We start from the raw sequence: 27,845 nt of genomic DNA on the forward strand, positions 1-27,845 counted from the left end.
CAGCCTTTACCCCTTTGTTTGAATGTTGTTTGTATAATCAAATCTAATTGTATGTGGGAGGAGAAGAAAATGGGTCTCCCAAGGACATTCTTACAAAGAAGAGTGTTAGAAAAATTTGTCCCCACAGTAGCATAGACAGTAACATTTTCTCCTGAGAGGCTGAGACCGAAGGATCAACATCAAACTTATTAAATGAGAATAGCAAACATTTCAGGACAAAAATAATTAATGTTGATGTTGACAGTAAATTATCTAATTTTTAAACTAGAGAACAGATTCAACAGAGCCATGTTAATCATAAGAAGTATCTTGGACACCATTGAATTTCTGATTTTATTTTGCTATTACAGTTTGGAGGCATTCATTTTGATGTTTTTCTGTATTCAAAAAAATGTTGCTGGGAAAATAGTGCTTGTCACAGGATCTGCAAATGGAATTGGAAGAGAGGTTTCCATAAATTTGGCACGTCTTGGCTCCATCCTCATTCTCTGGGATATTGATGAAGAAGGTAACATTGAAACAGCAGAACTTGCCAAAGCCAATGGGGCTCTAGCCGTCTATCCCTACAAGTGTGACCTGCGCAAAAGAGAAGAAATCTACACAGTGGCAGAACAGGTAAAGCTTTATTTATGGTTCAAAAATTGCATGTATAGCTGTTGCCCTTAAGTAACCATCCAAGTGTTTGGAGAATTGAACTGGAAGATGATTTAACTATTCTTTAAGCCAGGGATGCCTACAAAAGGATAAATGAGTTAATACAAGAAAATTCTTTATATAAGGCAAATTATGTGATTTGTTCTATGTGACTATGTAATTTTAATTAATATCACTGTTTAATTGTTATGTAATGGATTTTATATTGCTGTTTGATATTGTTATTTTGATACTGTTGGCATTGAATTGTTGCCTGTGTTAGCCGCCCTGAGTCCCCCCTCGGGGGTTAGAAGGGCGGGGTAGAAATGGTCTAAATAAATAAATAAATAAATTAGGAGCCCCAGTGACACAGTGCATTAAAGCGCTGAGCTGCTGAACTTGCTAACCGAAACGTCGAGGGTTCGAATCCATGGAGCAGCTTGGGCTCCTGCTGTTATCCACAGCTTCTGCCAACCTATCAGTTCGAAAACATGCAAATGTGAGTAGATAAATAGGTACCACTCCAGCAGGAAGGTAATGGTGCTCCATGGAATCATGCTGGCCACATGACCTTAGAGATGTCTATGGACAATGTTGGCTCTTCAGTTTAGAAATGGAGATGAGCACCAATCCCTAGAGTCAGACGCAACTACACTTAATGTCAGGGGAAAACCTTTACCCTTTACTATTAGGCTGCAGGCATAATAACTGAAGTTTTTGGAGGATTTCATTGATTTTCCAATTTATGATGATTTACCCAATGTACAAAATAACATGAGGATTCAAGTACAGGTATTCTTTCATATATGAATACTATAAAATTTGCAATTCCATTCAAAAACCCTCCAAAATGTTTGCCATAATGAATATAGCTGGGTAAATAAAATACTATTTGCCCAGTGATTACCCAGTTGATGATGATTTGCCAAATTTACAAATATTATGATGATTCATTCAAGTATTCTTTTCTATACGAGCATTCAAAACCCTCCATAATGTTTGCAATCATGAATAAAATATAGCAAGGGAAACAAAAGACTGTTTGCCCAGTGGCCAAATTTCAGTTCCAGGTTATCTTGCTTAAATGTTTAGCTTAATTTTTAAAATTAATCTGACTGTCTCTCCCCCTCTCATCCTTCATCCTTAGTTCACATTGTTTCCTCCTTCAAACACTGCCCCCCCCCAAACTGCTCTTTATAGAAAAAAAGAAATACAACATTATTTAATGAAACAAATAAAGTCTATAAGTTAACTAACATCTTTGAAAAATGTTAACACCATCTAGTGTACATTGTTAAGCATCTGAAGGTAATGTCATCCAAATTGATAATTGTTCATATGAACATACAATTTGAATGAAGTAGATCATGGCACACAGCTACACTAATCCCTGCTTTGTAGTATGCTGGATGCTGGGGGTATGTGAACAAGGATTCCCCTACCTGTTGTAAAAATGCCTTACCTGGGTGAAAAATGCCTCATCTACCATTATTGCCCATAAGTCAGGGAAAAGCTCAAATTCTGAGGCAGGACTGAAAATTTTCCCCAGCTTTGGATAACATGGGGCAAGGCTGTATTAAGATGACCTTGCCCCACATTATCACAGATCAACTATATACTTTTTCACTTCTATACCAATCAAAAGTGGTCAGTGTAGATGTGCCCAAAGTGTGTAATGGACTTGATTGTGATAAGGCTAAGAACTGACACACTAAGTCCTTTTTGTTTAATACAATTAAGTTTTTATACAGGATTGAGCAACCTCCAGGGTTTCCGGAGTCATTAGTGCTGCCCCATAGTAGTCTTACTTTCCCTTTGTATAGGCTATTTTAATAAATCAGGGTGAGTATTGGACATGTCCGCACAAGTTTTCATTTTTATTTTTGTAGGTTAAAAAGGAAGTGGGTGATGTAGAAATCCTAATCAACAATGCAGGTGTCCTGAAAGGAAAGACTTTCCTTGATCTTCCTGACTCAGATATGGAAGAAACATTTGAAGTGAACACTACTGCTCATTTCTGGGTAATTTTTTTCATTCAAAACTACATGAAATTGTTTTACCAATAAATGCATGATTTGAATGTAGACGTGCGGAATAGTGGTTTGAGTATTGGATACAACTCTTGAGTATGATTTCATGGAGAATCTCCACTTTGCCGTAAATGACCCACGGGGTTACTGTGGGGAAACCACCCAATACTAGCCTAAGAAAACACTGTGATGGTGGGAAAATCTACATTGGTCTTTAGTCCAAGGATGAATCAGCTTCATGGTTGCTTCATGTCACATGGAAGTGGTTTGGGCTAACAAGGCTCCAGGCTGTTTAACATAGCCGTGAACTTTGCTAGCAAGAGCCACAGAACAACACACTGCCCTCAATGGCACAGCTTACATAGTACCTAAAACAATCAAGGTACAATTTATATATCAAGCTTTTCATTTGTTTAGAACTGTAGAAGCGTGTTACAAATTACCCTCCTAGAATACATTGTTACAACTAATTTCCACTGGAATTCACTCTCTTCCAACAACCTAAAAGATGGCTTTATACATGGACTTCACCAGATGGTCAGCACCGAAATCAGATTGACTACATCCTTTGCAGCCAAAGGTGGCGGACATCCATCCAGTCGATGAAAACAAGACCTGGGGCTGACTGTAGATCAGATCACGAACTTCTTATTGCTCAATTTAGAATAAAACTAAAGAGATCAGGGAAAACACACAGACCAGTTAGATATGATCTCACTAACATTCCTAGCGAATATACAGTGGAAGTGAAGAACAGATTTGAAGGACTAGATTTAGTAAACAGAGTCCCAGAAGAACTATGGACAGAAGTCCGCGGCATTGTTCAGGAGGCGGCAACAAAGTACGTTCCAAAGAAAAAGAAAACCAAGAAGGCAAAATGGTTGTCTGCTGAGACACTGGAAGTAGCCCAAGAAAGGAGGAAAGCAAAAGGAAACAGTGAAAAGGGGAGATATGCCCAGTTAAATGCGCAATTCCAGAGGTTAGCCAGAAGAGATAAGGAACTATTTTTAAATAAGCAATGCATGGAAGTGGAAGAAGACAACAGAATAGGAAGGACAAGAGACCTCTTCCAGAAAATTAGAAACATTGGAGGTAAATTTCAGGCAAAAATTGGTATGATAAGAAACAAAGATGGCAGGGACCTAACAGAAGCTGAAGAGATCAAAAGAAGGTGGCGAGACTATACAGAAGATCTGTATAGGAAGGATAATAATATCGAGGATAGTTTTGACAGTGTGGTGAATGAATTAGAACCAGACATCCTGAGGAGTGAGGTTGAAAGGGCCTTAAGAAGCATTGCTAACAACAAGGCAGCAGGAGACGACGGGATCCCAGCTGAACTGTTTAAAATCTTAAAAGATGATGCTGTCAAGGTGATGCATGCCATATGTCAGCAAATATGGAAATCACAAGAATGGCCATCAGACTGGAAAAAATCAACTTATATCCCCATAGCAAAAAAGGGAAATGCGAAAGACTGCTCAAACTTCCGTACAGTGGCCCTTATTTCTCATGCCAGTAAGGTAATGCTCAAGATCCTGCAAGGAAGACTCCAGCAATACATGGAGCGAGAGTTGCCAGATGTTCAAGCTGGGTTTAGAAAAGGCAGAGGAACGAGAGACCAGATTGCCAATATCCGCTGGATAATGGAGAAAGGCAGGGAGTTTCTGAAAAACATCTATTTCTGCTTCATTGACTATTCTAAAGCCTTTGACTGTGTGGATCATAATAAATTGTGGCAAGTTCTTGGTGGGATGGGCATACCAAGCCACCTTGTCTCTCTCCTGAGGAATCTGTACAAGGACCAAGTAGCAACAGTCAGAACTGACCACGGAACAACAGACTGGTTCAAGATTGGGAAAGGCGTACGGCAAGGCTGCATACTCTCACCCAACCTTTTTAACTTGTATGCAGAACACATCATGCGATGTGCGGGGCTTGATGAATGCAAGGCTGGGGTGAAAATTGCTGGAAGAAACATTAACAACCTCAGATATGCAGATGACACCACTCTGATGGCCGAAAGCGAGGAGGAGCTGAGGAGCCTTCTAATCAAGGTGAAAGAAGAAAGCGCAAAAGTCGGGTTGCAGCTAAACGTCAAAAAAACCAAGATTATGGCAACAAGAATGATTGACAACTGGAAAATAGAGGGAGAAAATGTGGAGGCTGTGACAGACTTTGTATTTCTAGGCGCAAAGATTACTGCAGATGCAGACTGTGGCCAGGAAATCAGAAGACGCTTACTTCTTGGGAGGAGAGCAGTGTCCAGTCTCGATAAAATAGTGAAGAGTAGAGACATCACACTGGCAACAAAGATCCACCTAGTCAAAGCCATGGTATTCCCTGTAGTAACCTACGGATGTGAGAGCTGGACCTTAGGGAAGGCTGAGTGAAGGAAGATCGATGCTTTTGAGCTGTGGTGTTGGAGGAAAGTTCTGAGAGTGCCTTGGACTGCGAGAAGATCCAACCAGTCCATCCTCCAGGAAATAAAGCCCGACTGCTCATTGGAGGGAAGGATACTAGAGACACAGTTGAAGTACTTTGGCCACATCATGAGGAGACAGGAAAGCCTAGAGAAGACAATTATGCTGGGGAAAGTGGAAGGCAAAAGAAAGAGGGGCCGACCAAGGGCAAGATGGATGGATGGCATCCTTGAAGTGACTGGACTGACCTTGAAGGAGCTGGGGGTGGTGACGGCCGACAGGGAGCTCTGGCGTGGGCTGGTCCATGAGGTCACGAAGAGTCAGACTGAACGAATGAACGAATGAACAACAACATAATGTAGTTATATTTCTTCTTTTTCAGTCTCCTTTCTATTCATAGCTGGGTTGGCTACAGGCCTGGAATTAGCATGTGTCTAATATATTGCTCATAATATACCACTATCTTACACACAAGCATTCCAGCTTCAGGGAGTAAACACAAACAACTAATTAATTTGACCAGGATGCAGGTACTGAATGCACTAGGTCCAAAATCATTAGTCTAGGAGACCACAATGAGTATGAGGCTTACACACAGCATTTGGGACATTAATGAAGTCAGGATTTGATATACCAGGGCCTAGTTTCTCTTGCTGTTCCCATCAATCTTTCTCAATAGCATACAAGAGTGACATGAAAAAACAGTGCATGACAAGCCAAGTAATGATGTGATGATAATGGAAATATCTCTCTTTCTGTGGCATTCAATCCACTCCATTCACAATGACAAAGATGGCAAAATCCAATTATTGTACTTGAGGAGGAAAATAATTATTTTTATCCACTGTATCCTTTCAGATACTACTTATGTTCAATTCTTAATGTGTTCCTTTTTAATGCACAACTTCCTAACATTGAGAAAATTAGCATAAACATTCTGAAAAAGTATGTCAGCATATATGTCCTTTACTTGTAATGTTTTCTCTCAGGATTCTGAGAAAGCAAATGTGGGAGTTACATGAAACATGCCTAATATTAATAATGATTTACCAATTGTATCACAGACTTGCAAAGCCTTTCTTCCAGCTATGATTGCCAACAACGAAGGTCATTTGGTTTCTATTGTAAGTTTAACAGCACTAGCAGGGGGCAATAAACTAACAGGTCAGTATGCTATATATCTATTCCTTATCTATGCTATCAAAGCACTAACTCAAGGATAACTGGCATAAGTGGAACTTAGTCAGTGCAAATCATGACATCTTAATTTAGAAGAGAATTAAGGGGACATACAGTTAGTTTAATGAGCCAGTGTGATGCAATTATTTGTGTGTTGAACTACGACTTCAGTAGAATTCGGTCACCTTACCACTTGGCCATGAAACCCTCTGGGTGACTTTGGACTAGTCCTTCTCAGCCTCATAAAAACCTCTTTAAAAATCTTGTTATTTTTTCCCCCAGAGACATTGGAATTGAAATAACTGGTCCTACACAGCAGATGCCTTAAACAGAATAAATATTTATATCAGTCCTACTTGGGCTTAAGCATATTTGAAAATAATCACAGCTGTATCTAAGTAAAATCTGCGTGATTTGCCTTAATATAAAAGAAGGAAACATCTATAAAGAAACAAACAGTAATATTAGAAATAGAAAAATAACATTTTATGATTTTTGTCCAGTTAGTATGCATGTCATGCTGTCTTTCCTTTTCAGAAGGTCAAAGTTTTCAAGTTGGGGGGGGGAGGAGGAGAGAATTATGTAGGAGAACATTCAAATATGAGATACTCACATCTGCACAGAAAAAGTTGTATTGAACACTTTCCCTGAATATTTGAACAAGCCATTAAAACACAACCTGAAAGATAATTCTGTCATTCTCTGTCCTGACAGTGCTTCTCAGAGGCTTCCACAATTATTTTGATTCATTTTTATTCAAAATATAGTATTTTTCATCCTTTTGGTTCTTCTCCCTGAATTTTTCAGATTACACTGCAAGTAAAGGTGCCGCATTTGGATTTTTGGAATCTCTTGCTTTTGAAATGAGAGCTGCAGGAAAGAAAGGCATTAAAACCACCATTGTCTGTCCTTATTATGTGGACACAGAATTAGTTACAGGGGTAATAACAACGTAAGTCCTGAGTTTCAGGTAGTAGCACATTCATAGATGTTGTCATTGTCTAAGCACAGAGCTTGGCCATATATCATGGGATCTGTGAATTATCAGGAATTTCTTCTGTAATCAGGGGGTGGGGGCTCAAATACATGGACAGCAAAATCTGGTATTAGTCTCAATCATTTCTGCTCTGTACTGCCCCAGATTACACAAAGCTGTTCAGATGCTCTGCTCCTAAACAAAAGTAGCGGTAGTGGAATCAAAGTCCAGACTGCCCAGTCAGGCCAAAACCCAGGGCAACCCCACTGGATGATCAGTCTAACCTGACAATGACAGCCAGTGATGGAGCTCCAAAGAGCTCTAACGACCTCATCATACATGCTAATTTGCCCATCATACACCACTTGCTCTCCCCTTTTGCCATAGAGCTCATTGCATGACATACATACACTTCAAAAACGGAGAGCAAGCACCAAACATTGCCACATCAGCAATATGGCAAGCTTCCTGTGTTGCTTTTTGCAACAATGGGAGGAAGCTGGACGGTGGACACTTCCCCTGTGGGATGGGGCCCATGGTAAGTCTGGCAATGTGAGGCAGGGGGTGATGGGTTGTCCACGTCCCCCACCAGGACCCCACAAATTAATGTGATAAGGTCCTTAGAGAAATATTGCTCCCACTCTTTCTCCTTTGTCCTGATGGTGTCATTACTAATGTGGCAACATAAGTGACACAGTACTAATCTGTCTCCTTCCTTGCCCTGAGTGAACGGAAAAGGATATGGTGATCCTGGATTGTGTGGTCAGTGGACTGGTTTGATGTATAGCCAGTGTAGATGTCTACACTACCCCTAAATTACAGGGCTGCTTCCCAGTTTAACAACACGCATGAGCATTCCCTGATTTCATCTAATCTGTGGTGAAGTTACTGCTAATGCAGCAAATGTCAAAACCTACATGTCAGAATCAACCTTTTTTTTCTTTTTCTTTTTTCTTTTCAATAAATTCTTTTTTTCTCTTTTTCCTTTTTTCTCCCCCCCCCCTTTTTTTTTAACCTTTCCTTTCCCCCCAGACCTTTCACTCCAATTTCCATTAGTAGGGAAACTTCCTTACCCCCTTATCCATAGTTAGCCTCTTCCTCTTTCCTACCCGTTAAATTTTCCTATTCCTTATTCCCTCCCTTCCTTTTTTTCTCCTCTTTTTTATTTTTATTTTCTCTTTTATTTTTCCTTAAAAATCAATAAAATTACTTTTTTAAAAAGACTCAACTTTTTCCTAGAAAAGAGATACCACTCAAACAATAGGAAAAACTTCTTTATTGTAAGAACTGCTTGATAGTGGAATAGACTTCATTGTATATGCCTCTTTCAGAAGTGGTTTAATTATAAATTCCTGCAGGGCAGTGCTTTGCAGCCTCCTCAACCTCTGTGATTCTATGAACCAAGAGCTCCTTGGTAGAAGTGTGTGGGTTTTTAGACATGCATTTTTGTTCAGACTTATTGAGTCAACTTCTTAAATATCTTCCTACAGCCGGCCACTTCTATTTCCTATTTTGGATGTAGGCTATGTTGCGAAGAAGATTGTGGATGGTATTCTGAAGGAGAAACTTTATGTTGTTGTGCCAGCATATGCCCGGACCATTCTTCTTAAAATGTAAGCATTTATCTTTGCTGTCACTTGTTATCTTTATGTTCAAACATACAGTATGGTGCAAAAAGGCAGTGTGGCTTCCTAGTTTGACAGACTATGAAGAGAGCAATGTTTGAATCCCTGCTCAGGCATTTTGTGTTCAAATTTTCCTAAATAACACAACCAAACTTCTGAGATTATTGTCATGTAGAGACCTGAAATGTAATTGTAGCTTTTGACATTTACTAAATTAATCTTTGAGCTCATATGCTTGAATTATCATTTGGTTTTCTTCAAAATTATAATTTACTTCAGACTTCTGTACTGGACAAGATAGAAATATCAATAATGAGAGCCATCCTAAGTATACTTACCTGAACAGATAATCCAAAACAAAAGAAAAAAGATTCATCAATGTTTTGAAAAAGTGTAATTATAGACCAGTCTCCAATTTTCCAATTCTGGGCAAGGTACTGGAGTGTATGATGGTTTCCCAACTTAGGGGACAGGCAAACCAAAAAGGTGGTTCAAATGTCTGGCTATTTGGCTTGGAGTCCCTTTGGGCTCTTTTGTGTCCCCTATGGTGTTTAAGATCTACATCAAACCTCTGGGAGATTTCATCCGGTGTTTTGAAATGCAGTGCCATTTATAATACACTCTGCATGGGGCTGTCTATGAAGAGTGTTTGGAAGTTTCAGCTGTCTCAAAGAGCTGAAGCCAGGTTGTTAACTGGGACTGGCTAAAGGGAACATACAATCCCCTTGAGACAACAGCTCCACTGGCTGCCACTTTGTTTTTGGGTACATTTAAAAGTGCTGATTATGATCTAATAAAGCTCCATATGTCTCAGGTCTGGACTACTTGGCAGATTGTACCTTTATGTATGAACCTACCCGGGCCCTGAGGTTCTCCGGATACGGCCTTTTCTTGGTTCCACCATTATCTCAAGCATTATTGGTTGTGACACAAGAAAGTCACCTGCCTAGGAAGAAACTTTTTCAGTATTTTTTTTTAGATACAAGTTGGGAAAACAGGAAGCGAAATTTGCCTATAGCTAGGGAGTTGCCCACAAAACTTGCAGGAGTTGCTTGCTTCTGCCTTGAATATATGGTTACTAGCATTAAAATAATTTGTTGTTGTTCATTTGTTTCCGACTCTTCGTGACTTCATGGAGCAGTCTATGCCATCGCGTAAAATAATTAGGGATGCTCAAAACGAACTTTGGCACTTGAGTAAAACAAAATGACCCAAACAGAGTAGAATGGGACACTTGTTGAGAACTTTCAAAGTTTGGGAATACAACTGGTTCTATTTAAAAGAAGCAGTGGCGACCATACCTCAAGAAGCCTAACTTGGCCATGGTGGTCCACGCCTTAGTTACATCCAGGTTGGATAACTGTAATGCACTCTACATGGGGCTGCCTTTGAAGATGGCCCAGAAACTGCAACTGGTGCAAAGGTCAGCAGCCAGGTTGCTAACTGGGGCTAACTATAGGTAGCAGATGACACCCCTATTAAAACAGCTCCACTGGTTGCTGATAAGTTTCCAGTCCCAATTCAAAGTGCAAATTATCACCTACAAAGCCCTAAATGGTTCGGGCCCTGTCTATCTTCGAGACCACATCCCCCCCCCCCCATGTACCTGTGTGGGCATTAAGATCTGCCAGGGAAGCCCATCTCGTGGTCCCACAACCATCACAAGCATGGTTGGTGGGGATGAGGGAGAGAGCTCTCTCAGTAGTGCCCCCCAGCTTTGGAACACCCTCCCTAAGGAGATTAGGCAGGCCCCCACACTGTCCTCCTTCCAGAAGGAATGGAAGGCATGAATGTTTGCACAAGCCTTTGAGGATGTGTAGTCCACAATTAATGATACACCACTGCACTTTCATTCCATGCCCTAATTATTAACTACTACTTGCACTATCCTATTCCCTAATTCTTGTTTAAAGTTGGCCATGTTTTATGACAGTTCTCACCATAGGTTACTGGGCACTGTTTGGACCTTAAATTATTGTTTTATATGCTATTGGTTTTATCTTGTATTGTGTGCTTATTTTATGCATTGTTTTTGGCACATTGTGCCATATGTAAGCCGCCCCAAGTCCCTTCGAGAAGATGGAGGCAGGATACAAAAGTTGTTGTTGTTGTTATTATTATTATTATTATTATTATTATTATTATTATTATTAAAATAGAAAAAATTCAAACAAATACTCTTTTATCATATTTTTTCAACATACTGTTAAAATGTCCCAGTTTCAGTTAATTTGGTAGGGGAAAGAGGAGAATGGACATTTTTCCTTTTTCCTAACATGATAAAAAGAAACGGCATTAAGAAAAGCTACAGCTACACCTAGCTTGTTTATTCACCCTCATTTTAACTGTCTTCAACATTTTGTCATACCTATCCTGGTTTTCATCTATGAAACTGAGACAATATGAGATTGATATTTTATTTTATGGTATTGGAAGGGCCCTTCCACAAAGCCCTAATATCAAGGCAAAAAAACTCACATTATCTGCTTTGAACTGTCCACACTCAGATAATCTGGGATTTTCTGGCTTGATATTCTGGGATATAGGGATGTGTGGAAGGGCCCTCAGAGGCTTGTCTTTTTTTTCAAAGTTGAACTGTTGGGGCTGATTCTTTCCCATAATGGCCTTGATCCTTTTTCATCAATAACTACCTCAATGCATCTGGGTTTTCTTGTCAGATGCAATATGACATGAGCTGACCCAAACAGGGGGAAATACCTGCCATTGCAAGAAAACATTAGGAAAAATATGCTCAACGCAAGAAAGAGTGAGAGATGTTTGTTGTAAAAGGAACAGCTTGATAGTTCCAATGTTTCTTATTTCTAAGAATGCAAGTCTTTTTTAATGTAAGTCCCTCACCAAATGAATGTCTCATATGCAAAAAGGACTTTTACAGCCTGAGACTGAAGGAGTGGTGGCTTCCTGTCTACTCCTAAGAATAATGATGTGGTTTTTTAGAGCTAAATCTAAAATACATTATTCTCTCCCCAGATTTCTTCCTGCGAAAGTGGTTTTCCTTATTGCAGAATATTTTGGTTTCTTCAATAATCTAGATCACTTCAAAGGTGAAATTCAAAGAGGACACGCCAGAAAGGACTCGATGGGAATGCTTCCTATTGACAACTGGTATGTTTAATGCTTGGCTGATCTTCTGTTTGTTTGTTTTTACCTTACTTATCTAAGAATGTTCTTAGTCTATCATATATCCTATAGGTCCCTAGCATTTTATGTCAGATGCTCTGTTAAAGCAAGCAAAGTGTTACCTTTGACTTCATATCCTTGTGAAAGCACCACACTGTCATTTTGATGGTCCATGGCTTCCAAGAGCAGATTCATGTCATGCTCATGCCAGTCACCAGACCTTGGAATAACTTCTCCAGCCAATGACAGATGGAGGAGTCCAGATTTACCTAATTCCTGGAGGAACTTAGCCTTGATTCCCCAGTAAAGATGCCAGTTAGAGGAACAACACTCCAGCCCCCACACTTATAGACATTGGGATTAAGTTTCTCCATCCTGTTCCATGGTGAGACTCCAGATACATTCTTCATGGTGTTCCTGGATACAGTGATATTGGGCCTAAATAGACATTCTAATTGGAGGAGGAACTCTACGTGCAACACTCAGTGGTGGAGCCAGTGAGGATGGGTAGGAATGAAGGCAATGGTCCTTCAAATCTGATTTTGAATTCACCAGTCCCTATATTTCTAGCATTTCAGAAAGTAAGGCAAAGTAACCAAATAAACCAATGTTTGGGAAAAATTACAAACCATAGCAAAATATAAAATGATTAAACTACAGCTATGTTTAATGGGATTGCTGACACACTATATGAAGACATTACAACACAAAAATACAATCAACAGAAATCCTCTCATGTAAACTTTCTAATTATCAATTTATTCCACCTCCTCTACAAACTGTTAAAGGTCTAAGAGCTCTTGAGAGCTCTGTATCTACCTGCAATGGCAACAGAAAAAGGAAAGTTAGCATGAGTGTCCAGTGGGGCAAAGTCAGCTTCAGCCCTGTTGCACTGTATAGATTGTTCTCTGTCATAATGTTGTGTGAGGCACAGAATGTGGGTCTTTTTGCCACTGCTTAAATGGAACATCTTTAATCAATATTAGAATTGTTTGAAACAGAAATGACATTTGTGCAAAACATGCATTTCTATAATCTAAACCTTACCTAGAAATAATAATATTAGTTTGTCCAATTTTGAAAATCTTGAACATCTTCCAAGTTTTACTACAGTGGAACCTTAACTTAAGAGTATTTTGAGTTAAGAACTATCACTCTGCCCGGGTTTCACTTTGACATATGAGCAGCATTTTGAATTAAGAGCTAGTGCCAGAGGGAGTGCTAACATGAGAGTACAGGGTTTTAGGGCTTCAAGGGAGCAACCTCCATGCCTCGTACCTCATGCTCTTCTCTGCTTTGGTAGATTGTAGTCTGTGTTGCTCTTGTCTGCTTTGAGGAAGTGAGTTAGTTGATTGTGTGTAGTTTTTATTCCTTGTATATTTGGCTTCATGAAGAGAGAGAGAGCAAGAGAGGGAGGGAGGCTGGAATGAGAACAGTATGAAGAAAATGATGCTCTGCCTCTTCATTTTGTGCTTTTGTGCTTCCTTGCCACAACTTTGTGCTTTTACCATTTTATTTTTATTTATTAAAATAACATACATTTATAAGTGTCTGTTGCATATAGTATTTTTTTCCAGCTATTAGTGTTATATTAGTACAAATAAAAACATCATAGGTTCTAAGTTAATGTCCACTTCCTCCTTTGCAGTTTTCTAGGATCCCCTATGTGCATTTTTAGTTTGTTTTTACTTTTTTATTAAGGTGTTGAATCACTGGGTGCCATTCATTAATGATGTCCTCTAGTTGTTCTCTTAAGAGTACAATTATTTTGTCAATTATTAGCAAATCTATAATGTGTTTCCCATTCTTCTAAAGGGGGTATCTGTGAGGTCTTCCAGTATCTAGCATAAACGGTTAGAGCTGCCACTATCATGTAAAATAAATTTTTTCCGAATTTCTTTTCTAGTTCTTCATCTGGCATGTACAAAAGGTACATTTGTGGTGTCATTTCGAAGTTCATATGTAGCATCTTTTCGAGGTATACATGAATCTATTTCCAGTAGTTGTTTACTTTGTAGCATGTCCAGTACATGTAAAAAAGTGCCTTTTTCTTATCCACATTTCCAACATTTGTTTGTGCAGTTGTATATCTTCGCTAATCACTCTGGAGAGGGATACCAACATAAATGCATTTTATGAAAATGCATTTTAAAAAACCCCAGAAATGAAATCTTAGAAAACCCAGAAATGAAATAGCTAGAAGAATTGAACCAAATGGGACCTAAATGCAATTGGCTTCCATATAAACACCTGCATGAGAAATTTAAAGATCAATGTAGAACCTTGGTCTTCCAGACTGTGAAAACATGGTTCAATATAGCTATGTTCCAGAAACCAAAGGGACTTATATCTTATATATACAAACATCTACTTACTCGGTACACAGAAGATGAAGTAGTAAAAAAAAACCAATGGTTAGACAGGCTCAAAACATAAGCCAAGTGATAAAAATAGATCAGTGGGAATAGACATGGAAGAGTGTGCTTCTACCATTTTAAAGTTGATCTTTTTTATTGTTCCATGTGAATGTGCACTTATGCATTATTTGTTATTTTTAAAGTACATTTTCTTATTTGAAAACACACATTACAGTTATATTTGGGTTTTCAAGTTACATTTGTTTTGTCCCAATTATCTGGAACCTTCCAGAGTTCCAGATAATTGGGACAGAGTCATTATCTGTTATGATAAGTGATACAAAGACTTTTGCAATAAGTGATCAAAAGATCATCTGGTCATTCTTACTTTCATTCTCTTGGTAGCTTCCATTATTTCTACTATTGTAATAAGTGTTATTAGCTTTGGGCCTCATCTACAATGACCATTTAATGCAATTTCAAATCAATATTGAAGAAAATGGTTTTACTGTGCAGATGATGAGCACAGCAATTCAAGAAAGATATTGACAAGTGTCCATAGACAGTAATCAAAATGATCAAAGGTTTGTAAATCAAGCCTTGTGAGGAATGACTTAGTGAGCTGGGTATTTTTAGCTTGGAGAAAATAAGGTTGAGAGGGGCCATGATATCCCATGTTCATAGAATCATAGAGTTGGAATAGACCTTGTGGGCCATCCAGTCCAACCCCCCTGCCAAGAAGCAGGAAAATGGGATTCAAAGCACCCTTGACAGATGGCCATCCAGCCTCTACTTAAAAGCCTCCAAAGAAGGAGCCTCCACCACACATCAGGACAGAGAGTTCCACTACTGAACAGCTCTTACAGTCAGGAAGTCCTTCCTAATGTTCAGGTGGAATCTCCTTTCCTGCAGTTTGAAGCCATTTTTCTGCATCTTAGTCTCCAGGGCAGCACATTGAGGAGGGGGCAAGCTTGTTCTATCCTCTGGAAACTAAGACATGGAGCAACAGATTCAAATTGCAGGAAAAAAGATTCTACCTAAACATTAGTAATTTCTGATGGTAAGAGTTGTTCAACAATGGAATATGCTGCCTTGGAGCATGATGAGTCTTCTTCTCCTAGGGGTTTTAAACAGAGGATGGATGGCCATCACTGGGGTTGCTTTGATTCTGCATGGCAGGCATTTGGAGTGGATGGCCCTTGATGTCTCTTCCAACTCTTTGATTCCATTAAATCCTGGGACCATTCTGAGGCTCAAATGGTGGTTACACAAAACAGAGCACAGAGTTGCATTAAGGCATCTTTTGCACACTCTTGTGAAACTTTCTTGTCTGGTTGCCACAGTTTGAAATTAGCTTTGAACTACATTAAATGATCAGTGTAAATGGGGCCTTGGTTCCTGACTATCTTTAATTACTGCTAAATGGTGATGGTCTATATATCCTTTCCACAGGAAGCTGATTTATTTTTATATAAAGAAAGATGTAGTTTTAAAAAAAAATCTTTTAAAAAATCTTACCATTATAATGAGTCAATGCTTTGCCATCTCAAATCTTTTGCATCAGTTTCTTCTCCATGCCCTTCCATAACTTACTGGCAAACCATTTAAAGGCCCTTCTACACATGCATTTTAACCCAGGTTAAATCGGGTAAAAAAGGGGAGGGATGGCTAAATTACATTTAGCCAAAATTCAGGTGGAATCTGGAGGAATCAGATTAAAGGCTGAAAAACATGTGTTTAAAAGGTGTCCTTTAAGCCCAAATCCTCCTGAGAAACATGCACCTTTCCATGCCTGTGTATCCCTGCAGGCATGGAAAACATATGTTTTTCTCCCCTCCCTCCATCTGGACTATCTAGAAGGGCCCTAACAGTTACATTTTCAAAGTCAGTATGTTTTCGTTTTGTGTATCTCATATTTCAATTTCTCCGTATTGTTCTGTGTGAATCCACTCTTTATATTTTCTTCATTTGGCATCTGAAGTCTTTCTAGAAAATCAGACAAGGCTTCAGTCATCATAGATGTTTTTATTTTGCTGTTCTGCTGTCCATCTAAATCAGAGAAACCTCTCTCTTTTCTTAAGTCAGCCATGGCATCTAACCACTTTATAACATTGAGAAATTTCGCAGTCGTATGAATTAACTACTTCCAACTGTAATGCATATCCCTCCTTGGTTAAAAATGGGCAGAAATGTCCAGAAACGAGGGAACACCAGCAATTGACCACCTCACATTGAGAATTTTCCCCCTCGTAGAACATTTCAGCCTCTTTTCAAGTTGGGAGAGGAACACAGCTCATCACATGTTCCAAGACTGAAAAGAGACAGAAATGTCCTGAAAAGAAGGAAGTCTGAGCATGGGCCAGCAATCATGCTCATAGCTTCTACCTCCTATTCCACTTTACTTCCATGGTTCCAACTAAAAAACAGGTAGGATGGGAACTATCAAAGTTTCCTGTCCTGTTCCAGTCCTGTTTCATTCCCCAACTATTGGCAGTATATTGTATTCTATGTGGTTTGATGCAGAACAATTGGATCCCATGGAAAGAAAGGGTTTTAACCTGATCACTGTCTTTTGAATCCTACGGTGTTTGCTGCAGAAAAATAGGATCCCGTGGACAGAAATGGTTTTAAGCTGGATTACTATCTCTTGTATCCTATGGGATTTGGGGCAAAATAATAAGATCCCATAGAAAGAAGTGGTTTTCAACTGGTGTCAGTCTCCCTTAATGTAAGCGGCTTTGGGCAGGGCAAGGGATCTCTTGGTTTCCGTATATTGTTGTTTCTCCTGATTTTGAAAAAAGTAATACTGATCTTGTGATGAATGTATGATGAATGTATTGTCAGCTCGGAACTTTCTACCTGTGAGTGTGAGTATGATGGGGAGGCAGAAAAGAAACTGGACTGCTGATGACATCAGAGGGGCAATTCTCTACACTTAAAGGGGCAGTTACCCATGCTTTCCCCTCTCAATTTGATGAGGTAGTCAAGAGGCTACATGAAGCCCTGATGAATTGCAGCAACTGCTGCTGACACCAACCCTGCTCATCCAACTTTCTAAGGTCCCTGTATAGTTTCAAGTTCTTAAATGAGAAAGATTACAACTGTTGGAACTACTTCTCGTATTATGATTTTTATCAATGAAAAAAATGAGATAAGGCACAAATATTGAAATAAGCTACTGAAATCTTTAGCAGGAACCATAAACAACACACCTCATCACTTTGAGAGGGGAAAGCATGGGTGACCATCATTTTAGCATAGAGAATCACCCCTCTTATATCGTCAGCAGTCCCGTTTCAAGTTCTGCCTCCCAATCACACTCACATATGGAAACTGAAGAACTGGTAATACATACATCTTACATTCATCACAAGGTCAGTGTTGTGTGAAAGATTAATCCTGATGGAAAAGGACAGCTATTTCCCCAGCCTCACCTCAAGAAAGCAACAGAAAAGACATATTGTTTTGGTTTTTTGTTGTTGTTTTTTTACTTAAAGAATTGATGAAATTTTCAAAAATAAAGGCAGGGTTGTGATACTGCTCTAGTTAATAAAAAGTACTATCTGAAGTAAGAAAGAGTGGAGAAAGTTTGAAGCAAGAAAAAATGGAAATCTGATTGTCCGACTGATACCAATTGCTGAAAACGAAAATCCCTCATCACAAGAAATAACCTGAAATGTTACAGCTCATCCTTTAATATAGAAGTGCACTTCCTTACTTTCAGACTGAGATGGGATGAAGTGAACAATTTTGAGGTTGGTTATAAAAACAACTTTTTTCTCCCAGAGCTAACCAGAAATACTGTGTGTTTTCTCCACAGATTTCCGCCTACAAAAGCACCTCCTTTTAGAGTTTTTGATACTTTTCGGGAATTTAAATCACTTCAAAGGCCATATTACAAGAGGACTGAAAACAAAGGACTAAAATTCTGTACTGTATTGTAAATGAGACATCTTCTTCTTGGTAACTGGTGGACTTCATACCTGTTATCTTCTGTTTCATATATTTCTACTAGTTTTGTCTTTCACTTATCCTATAGATACATAAACTTCAAATTTTAGATACTATATTAAAACTAGTAAAATTGTGCTGTTGGTGGCCTTTGTCTTCATACCACTGTATGCATAGCAAAATATAGAATTCAGAGGAAGTTTCCCAGTCCCTGGACAAATGACTTCTATGTACATCAGTTTGTGCTAGATTCACTCCATGTTAGTTTTCCCCACCAATGAAAGACTGTGAAATTACTTTTGTAGTAAGCATATTATTTGGAGGAGGAGACCTCTATTCAGCATCTCAATCATGACAAATGACATCCTCCTTCAGGTAAACACTGAAGTTGTGGAAAAGGTATAAGAGTTAAAATACAATTAAGCTATCAAAAGATTAGAAGAAACATTAAAGCATGTTCACCAAGAAACAAAAATACATATAATTAATAGCTCTTAACCCATACCAGTTCCCAAAGGTCTGTTAAAAATGAAATGCCTTCATTAGCCACTTCATCACACATTTACCTCTTTGAACCACTTTGGGAATACGACCTGCTGCCATCAATGATGCTCAGAAGGACCCACCCCATTTACTCTCCAAGTGCCGAGGAAGCATTGCAAGCTGCTTCCTCAGCAACTACAGAAAAGTAAGTGGGTTTTGGATAGCTTCACTTGAGCTACCTGCATTTTTTGACCTTTTTCCCCATGTGATGGGGAAAAGGGAAACACACATTGCTGCCCTTTCTCCCATCTGATGGGGACAGGGTACCTTGTCCCATTGTACCCATTTGATGGGGGAGGGAAGGAAGGTGTGTAGATCAACATGAGGCATCCTGTGTTCCTACCGTTTTGCCAGCAACTGCCAGCAAAACAACACAACCCAGGGTGATGTGTAAAGGGGTCCCTAGTGATGATAGGGCAACATGGAACAAGTCAGATGGACCTCTTATAGAAAGGAAGTCCAAATGCCTGGGAACAGCCACTCTGAGGCTCCTTCCACACAGCTGTATAAAATCTACATTGAACTGAATTATATGACTGAGTGGACTCAGATAATCCAGTTCAAAGCAGATATTGTGGATTATCTGCCTTGATATTCTGGATTATATGGCTGTGTGGAAGGGCCCTGAGAAGACCTTCTACTATATTTCTAGGCAAAAAGTAACTATGAGGATGGTGGAATGAAGAAAATGCCTCTTTGAAGATATTAAAACCCATGCACATTCATGATAGAGAATATAAAACATTAGAGATCTTGGTTCCAAGCTGTATAGAATAGAATTGTATTCAAAGAGCCTAGAATACCAATTAGATATATTTAATCAATAACACTATCTGATAATTTATCTACAAGAATACACAATATTTAAATGCCAACACTATTTTCAAACAAATATTCTTCTCTTGAGGGGAAACACGAATGCCCCTCAAATTATTAAGGCAAAATTAGAATGAAGAAGTCTCTGATGTAATAGAACTTCCTAGGAAACTGCTGATCCAAAGTGTTTGAAAGGCATCCACAAAAATTAGTAGAAGGCATCCATAAAAATTAAAATTAAAATGACAATAAAATTGAGTTAAGATGACATGACTCAGATTTAGTGACCCAATGCAGTTCAGTGACTTGAGCTTTATATTGTAACTTATGATCAGAGTTCAAATGAGCACATAGTAAAGGAAACTCACTGGGTGGCCTTGGGCAAGTCACACCCTCTTAGCCTCAGAATAAGGCAAATGCCCTCTGAACAAATCTTCCCTAGCTGATTGCTATCTTTATGTCTTATATTTTGGACTTTTAAAACAGCCAGAAAGGAAGTGCTGCTTTAATTAAACTGTTTGATACAAACTGGGTGTTTGTTTGATTCACCTCTGCCTGAATATTGGCAGAGCCCTGGTATCGTGACATGGGGAAATTATTGAAGTTTTAACAAACAACATATTTTTTAAAAATCTAGAAGAGCTATCTCCTTGAATTATTTATACTATGACACAAGATAACAGGGGATCATTCCCCACAAGTTTCAGAAAGATTTGCACATCTACTGATTGTTGGGATTTAATTTTTTTATATAAAAATGTGTTTTAAAAAAAGCCACAAGAGCTATCTCCTTGAATGTCTCTATAGGACACACAACACAGCATAACCCATAGAACTTCAATTTAGGGGTTTCCTCTCAGACCATCATAGATTTACTTACAAGTCTCAGCCAGCCCTCTTTGCAGAATCAATAATTCATTGAAATTCTGCCTGCTGCTTCAGAGGGACAATAGCTCTCCCCTAGCCTAATTGGGGCTTTCTGATGCTGAGTAAAATTCTGGGAAATGTAGTTTAGGGCAGGGCATTTTGAATTCTCTGCCACAGGGGTCCTTGCCTTCCCAAACTACATTTCCCAGAATTCTGTGATCTCTCAGTCTCCTTCCCAGCTTGCTCAGCTCCTTTAAAGAGGAATGGCAGCCTCACTTGTTTGCGCTGAAAACAAAACTGACTTTGGGAGGCTTCCAAGGTTTGCAGAATTTAAATGAAAAGTATTGGGTGAGTCTTTTGATTTTTAAGTTTTTGCATCATTTCCCCACCCCTCCCACTGTTTCTTAATATGTGTTCAAATATACAAAACTAACACAATAGATACAAATGAATAACAAACAAAGTTTAGCACACCCTTTTCAATTATAAATAAAGGATGTAAATAAACACTTATAAATCTTTTTATCCATCACTAGAAAGGATGTCAGTGCATCAAAAGCAAGATGAACTGTGTCATAACAGCCCCAATGAAGCATGGTTCAATTTCTAAGAAACTTCCCTTCTCCATGGCCATCCCCAGGAGGGAAAGTGTTCCAATACATTGTAGGTTGTTTCTCTGACTTGTGTTATTATGCCCTCACAAAGCAACATAGAGGTGAGCCAAAGTTATGCACAGGGGTCAAAGTGTGACAGGTTGCCAAGCTGTGAGCCGATAAAGAAGGGTGAAGCTATGCTATTTCCAGTTATTTTCTTAAATTTGAGACTTCAACTGTATTAAGGAAGGCCATTCCTAAAAGAAGAAAAGATCTTTGTCTTGTTTTCCATCTACGGCATGCTCATTTGAAAGTGTTTCTTTCTGTGATTAAACCTTAGAAAACACAGAAAGATTTTTAAAAGAGTTTGAACAAGTAATTCAGGAAATTTTCTCTAGTAATGTGTGATCCTAATAAATTTGCGTATTTTAATGTGCAAATAGATACGTCTAAAAAGACATGCATACAAACCTGGTCCAACTTCAAAAGTAGAAGAACCATGAGATGGGTGGAGGCATTCCTCAGAGCATGGGAATGTTACCTCGTATCCATAGGTTCTTTTTCCCAACTCAGAAGCATCATGGCCAGGATCCAAGTGTGTAACATCCAGTAACAGATGTTCCAGGAATTTGTTTCATTCACAAATCAGAAGCATCATGGCCAGGATCCAAGTGTGTAACATCCAGTAATAGATGTTCCAGGAATTTGTTTCATTCCCATTTCACTTCTGCCCTTTGGCACACACAGCCTTCTCACCACTTGGGTTCTGCTCTGACAATTCCTTCAGGGTGCTGTGGGTAGAGGAATCATTTCCTTCGAGGCCCTCTGACAGAATGTTTCTCAGTGGATATATGGGGATGTAGTAGGTGCAAATGCGGGCGTTGTCTCCCCAAATAGAAATTTGCCCCAGAAGTGAAAATCTCTACCATTGGAGCAATGTAACACTTCATTTAGGATTTTCATAAGCACAGTTTAGGCCTCTAAATGAAATAGGGCTCCAATGTGATTAATGGAATATCAACACAGCAAACAGAAGGATGCACAGCGTTCAGTGCTACAAAGCTAATAATTTGGGGCCTAAGGAAAATTTCAGTGGAAATTGAGGTCTGCTGTACACTACCATATAAAATCCTGATTATCTGCTTTGAACTGGATTATAGTGTAGACTGAATTATGATCCAGTTCAAAGCAAAAAAAACCCCATGATTTTTATGGCAGTGTCGATGGAGCCTTATGTGGGTCATGATTTTTGCAACGGAACTCCTTACAGTGTACTCACCTCTGGATGACCTAAATGAATCCTGGTGCACATATACGTATAGAGGGGGAGGGAGGAAGGGAGGTGGAGAGAGAGAGATTATTCAAGTTGAGAAACAGTAGCTGTAAGTGGAAAAGTTACTTTTTCAAAACATCTTCTGTGAGAAAACACATTGTAGTAAAAAAAACAAATAAACATTCAATAACCCCACTCTTTTGAATGATATGTCAGTAGTTGGGCTAAAGTTAACTACTACCTGGAATATTGATCAAGTTAAAACAATTGCAAGAACCTATCCTGTCCCTCATTCCACCTCAAACCTGCTGTGGAGATCTGAGTTTCTCCCTGTCAAGACTGGAAGACCAGAGTACTAATAAGAAAACCTATCTGTTACATTAATTAGTGTTAGATGAGACTGATTCACATCTTAGAATTATTTCTTTCTAATTATTGAATAGCAGAAAAATCAATTTTCAACAAAGCAGAAAAGCAATTTTCAAAAGAAACCTTATGGAATTCTGACCTCATTCACCAACTAGAATATGAACCATCTTTCTACTCAATTCCAACCATCATTCCCATCTAAACCAGCAAACGAAGACTCTGACTGATTTTTCTATGCACATAATCAATTAACCACATTTACCTCTTTAAGCCTACCAAGTTTCAGAATATTTCGATTGAACATTTTAAAGAAAGCACAAATTATCATAGTTGTTATATACCTGAAAATAAATCATAAATTGCTTTTAAATTTAAGTTTTTCTTTTGGAGTTTTTTGGGACTACAATCTCTGAAATGGAAGAGGCTTGGCATAAGACAAAAGCACAGTCCTGAAAGACACTGCCAGGATATTCACCGTAATGAAATAAGAAATATAATGAAAATATATATTTAATCACAGTGTGCGTATCTTACTGTATGGCTGAGAAAATGTGACTTCTTAACTTCTGCTCATTTTGGGGGTTAGACTAGGAGCCCGAACAAGCATAACCTGGCAAGTCCTATCAAACACTGTAGAAAATGGTACCTCTGTGACAACAAAGCAAACAGCCTCTTCTATGAAGAGCCCAACATGAGGTCTAGCATTAGAAAAAAATACAGCCCTGAAGATCACAGCCAGGATTTCTTCCCCCGAAACCAGGCAGTCAACCACATAATGAAACTTTTTGCTTACAATAGTGTGACCATGTGTGTCTGTGCCTTTCTCTGAGGCCAGGAGAGTATGACTGCACAGCTTCCAGAGCAGACCAGATCTGATGCCCTGTAGTTTGTTAGGTCATGAGCCTGACCAGGCAGAACCTGGAGGGTCTCACAGATACAGGGGAAGACCTTGTGGCCTCTTCCAGAACAGTTCCAGGCTGAGTTAACAACAGGCCAAAGGCATGAAGCCCAATATGAGGTCTGAACAACATTGGGACCTCGAAATGTACTTGCAAAGTATAAAAGCCTGATGGTGAACCAAATGAAGGCCTCCTAATATACTGGCCAAGGATATAAAGCTGAACACAAAGCCTAAAACAAGATGGATGCCTCCAAATATACTGCCAAAGGTGTACAGCCTAACATGAGGTCTGAAACACAATGGAGTTCTTCAAATACAATAACAGAGGCTTACCGCCTAACATGTGGCCTAAAACAAAGTGCTGTCCTCCAGGTTTAAAGCCTGAAATATGCCCTGAAATCAAATGAAGGTCTCCCAATATAATGGTGAGATTTAAAGCCTAACATGAGACTTGAAACAAAAGAGATCCTGCCCCCAATATAATTGCAAGAGCTTTACACCTGACATGAGACCAAAAATTAACTCCTAACATGAGGCATTCAATAAAATGTAAACCTCAGTATGTGATGACACAGTTAATGAGTGGAATTGCCTGGGCCTTCCTGGGGCTGAGAGAGTGTGAGTCCCTCTAGACAACAATTTGTTAAGCATAATTTTGAAGGAAGGAGTGGTCTATGACTCATCCAGGCAAGAATTTATTAAGAGTTTATTCAAAAAGCAGGGGTGGGGGGAACTCTCCTCCACTACGGAACATGCCTTCCATGAAGCAACTCAGGAAGGCTAGATGTCGCCGGGTGAGAAGGGGAACTCTGCTTAGTGCAGCCACCCAAACCTCCAGCCCTTATGTTTTGCTGGGAAAACCCTGCCAATAAATGCCAAGGGCAGAAACTGCCCACATTGTAGGATGTATCCTTGGAGGAAAGGCATAGCAACCCCATTATCCTCTGGAAAAAGGGAGGGAGCAAAGAGGGAAAGTCCTAATTCCCCATTAGGAACTTGCCTCCTACCTCAAGCTGAAGCAAAAAGCACAGCAGGGGACAGAGCAGCCTTAAATAGCCTGCAGCTCCGCCCCTGTCAACTGCCCCCACCAGGTCTGGTCCCCTTCATGAGGGCCTTCACATTCCTCCCAGCAGCTTAGACTTGGCCTGCCAGTTGTGGGTGGGCTAACTTGGTTACTTCTACTATATTGGATATTGCTGCTATTGCAAGGTAAATTGGTGGAAAGGTAGGAACTGACAGTGAATAAATTTGGTTGAGAAAGTGCTTGCAGTTATGGAGGGACTCTTAATTTTTGCTTCTCATAGACTTATCATGGGGATTTGGTTAACCAATTAACATTCATAAGTAAACCAGGCTTGTTTTTCAACCTGAAAAGTTTCAGGGGTGGTTTGAATACCTAACACCCCAGCCCCTTGACTACACGCCTGTCAGGGTGTGAGAGGTATTCATGGCCTCCATCACAGCTGGACCAAATGTCTGTGGTGAAGTGAATGGATGTCCAGCTGGCACCATCTAGCAATTGTTCCATGCGTTCCCTGCAGCAGTGATACAGGGATGACACCACCATCCTGGAGAAAGGTGGTATGCAAGGGGCCTTGTAGTGTGGAGCCACCAGTGCCATCAAGTCACAAAACCCTTCTTCCTCTACTATCAAGAAGGGCTGGTAGTCAAGAGCCAGCACCTCTTTCAGGTGCTGGTTCATCTCCCTCACAGTGGGCAACGTGCCACCCACTCTGTCCTTGCCAGGGCATGCCTCACTGCTCGAGGGTGGCTTGCCTCTTCTTCCTTATGCCAGCTGGTGGCTGTCAGGAGCCTTGCTGCTGCTGCTTCTGTCGCCACTCGTCCCAGATCCAGGAGCCATTCCAACCTGCAGGGGGTAGTGCCACTTAAGATGCAGTCATTGACAGATTCTTGAGGTCTTTCCCTCTGCTGACTTTGCCTCTGCAGTGCTGGCACACTGCCTGCATGTGATTGTCAGGATGCACCGGGAACTAGTCCAAAACTCAGGAACAAGACCAGATGAGGTGGGGAGAGGGGGCAGATGAAATCTTATCACCTTCAGGCCCTCATCCTCCACACTGCCAGGACACAGGGAGGATTGCACCTCAAAATCTTCCCCTCTACCAACTCCTATGCAATCTCCTCTATTTCCTCCAGGGGCAAATTCAGCTCTGTCTCCTCTGACTGCTCAATGGAACTAATGATGGGCAGCACTGTCAGCCCAGATTGAGAGGCTCCTTCAGCAGCAACACCAAGAGAGGTCCTTTTAATTTTGCTGGGTGTGGGAGGAGCAGAAGTACCTTTCCCTCTCCCTTTTGCTCCTCTCAAAGCCTGGCCAGGGAAACTAGACCCAACATCACCACCCACATCACAGCCATGCCACACTACAATTAATATATATAATGATTTATACATCGATATCTATATTTAGATAGATGTGTGTGCGTGTTAAATGCTTGTGTGCACTATTTGTGCAAAAGCAAACACAAAGCAGAAAAAGAGAGAGAGAGGCAAAAGAAGGCACCGAATAAAACAAACAAACATGAACACAGGGCTTTTTTGTATTTTTAAAATATTTGGGGGGGGGATTGCATAGACCAGCACACATCACAGACATAGGCTGAAGAATTGGTAAAGGGAAGGGGGCTGTAAAAGGCTTTAGGGAGGGAGTTGCACTAGTAACTAATGGGAATTTTTAGGGGGGGGGGAGTTTGGGGCAGAAGAGGAATAGGAACAGAAGTCGGGATTATTATAAAGGCTAGGCTAGTAACTACACAGAGAGAAGAAAAGAGCTCTCAGGTCTTATTTCTCCAAATGGCAACTCTCCACAGAGGCTGAGCCTGGGGCTCCTCCCCTTTGCAGAAAGCTTTACAGAAAACTCTGATTGGATGACAAGTGAAAAAAAAAAAGACATGCGGTGGCAAAATGCATCCAGCCACCTGGCAAAGAAAATTGTTGCATTTCCTAATACAGAACTTCAGCCTGCAAAATTCCAAATTTCAGAATCTTTCCAAAATGTTTTGGGAGGGGCTGTTTATTTTTGGAAAAATTTGGAATTTGGTTTCTGGTTCGAATTTCGAGGATCATTAGTCTGAATAGCTGAACCTTCCAAAATCTGGAACAACATCTGGAATTTAACATACCTCTAGTAGATAAAACAATAAATTGTTCACATTTGCTTGTAAAACTGTCAGCTTGCTAGAAGCAATAGATATAAGTATTCTTTTCAGAATTCTCTATAAAGAACAAATGCTGACCATAATGCTATCCAACACAGTTTCAAAGGGAGGAATTCTGTTTCCTCGCTCCTACATAAATTATATTTTTTAATGTATCTGATGCAGGTTTGTACCTGAAGTATACTTGGCAATCAAAGTAAATTTGTCTGTCAACAAATAGTATAAATACAGTAATTGTGAAATGCTGCGTGACAAATGAGTGAAGGCATATACATACACACGGGTAGATACTTTTGAGCAAATCTGAAGTTTATATGTTGTATCCTGTATACATGGAACATGTGACTTAGCACTATTGTTCAGAATTCTCTAGTAGTTTTGCCAGTTTAGCAACTGTTCAACATGTGTATATTTTAATTACTTTAATTACTTTCTCCTGCAATAATACAGGTGACTTAGAAGAACTATTTCTCCTGGGGATGCGTGGGAGGGTGTGATTTAACACTTGAGTTCCTACCTAAAGCGATGTAATCCAGAATATAATGTTCTGCTTTCACATAAAATGTAATATGAAATTCAGTAAATGACTGATGTTATTCCTCCTCATTGTCTTTCCTTTTCTTCTTCTTCTTCTTCTTTTAAGGAGTGGCAGTACCTTTATTTTGGAGGCACTTAAGTGTGGTATAAGACAGGGCCAGTTGAACTTGAATATCTTGTCACATATCCATGCTGGTCATGTGCAGAATCCTGCTAAATTACATCCTTTACCTCTTGTTTGAATGTTATTTGTATAATCAAATCTAATTGTAAGTGGGAGGAGAAGAAAATGGGTCTCCCAAGGACATTCTTAAAAAGAAGAGTGTTAGAAATATTTATCCCCACAGTAGCATAGACAGTAACATTTTCTCCTGTGAGGCTGAGTCTGAAGGATCAACATCAAAGTTATTAAATGAGAATAGCTAACGTTTCAGGGGGGAAAATAATTGATG

The 27,845-nt window shown here is 39.7% G+C and overlaps 1 protein-coding gene across 1 annotated transcript; it reads left to right on the forward strand.

Moving 5' to 3' along the window:
* The first annotated feature begins 67 nt into the window (after positions 1–67).
* Positions 68–19,065, forward strand: LOC132774856 (epidermal retinol dehydrogenase 2-like). Its single transcript, XM_060775351.2, has 8 exons — positions 68–615; positions 2,523–2,654; positions 6,151–6,250; positions 7,073–7,217; positions 8,732–8,854; positions 11,858–11,992; positions 13,914–13,985; positions 18,185–19,065. Exons 1-8 carry the CDS (start codon positions 229–231, stop codon positions 18,306–18,308), a joined length of 1,218 nt encoding a protein of 405 aa, XP_060631334.2. The 5' UTR covers positions 68–228; the 3' UTR covers positions 18,309–19,065.
* Positions 19,066–27,845: the final 8,780 nt, after the last annotated feature.

The sequence above is a fragment of the Anolis sagrei genome, chromosome 4 (genome assembly GCF_037176765.1).
Source record: "Anolis sagrei isolate rAnoSag1 chromosome 4, rAnoSag1.mat, whole genome shotgun sequence".
Taxonomy (NCBI): Eukaryota; Metazoa; Chordata; class Lepidosauria; order Squamata; family Dactyloidae; genus Anolis; species Anolis sagrei.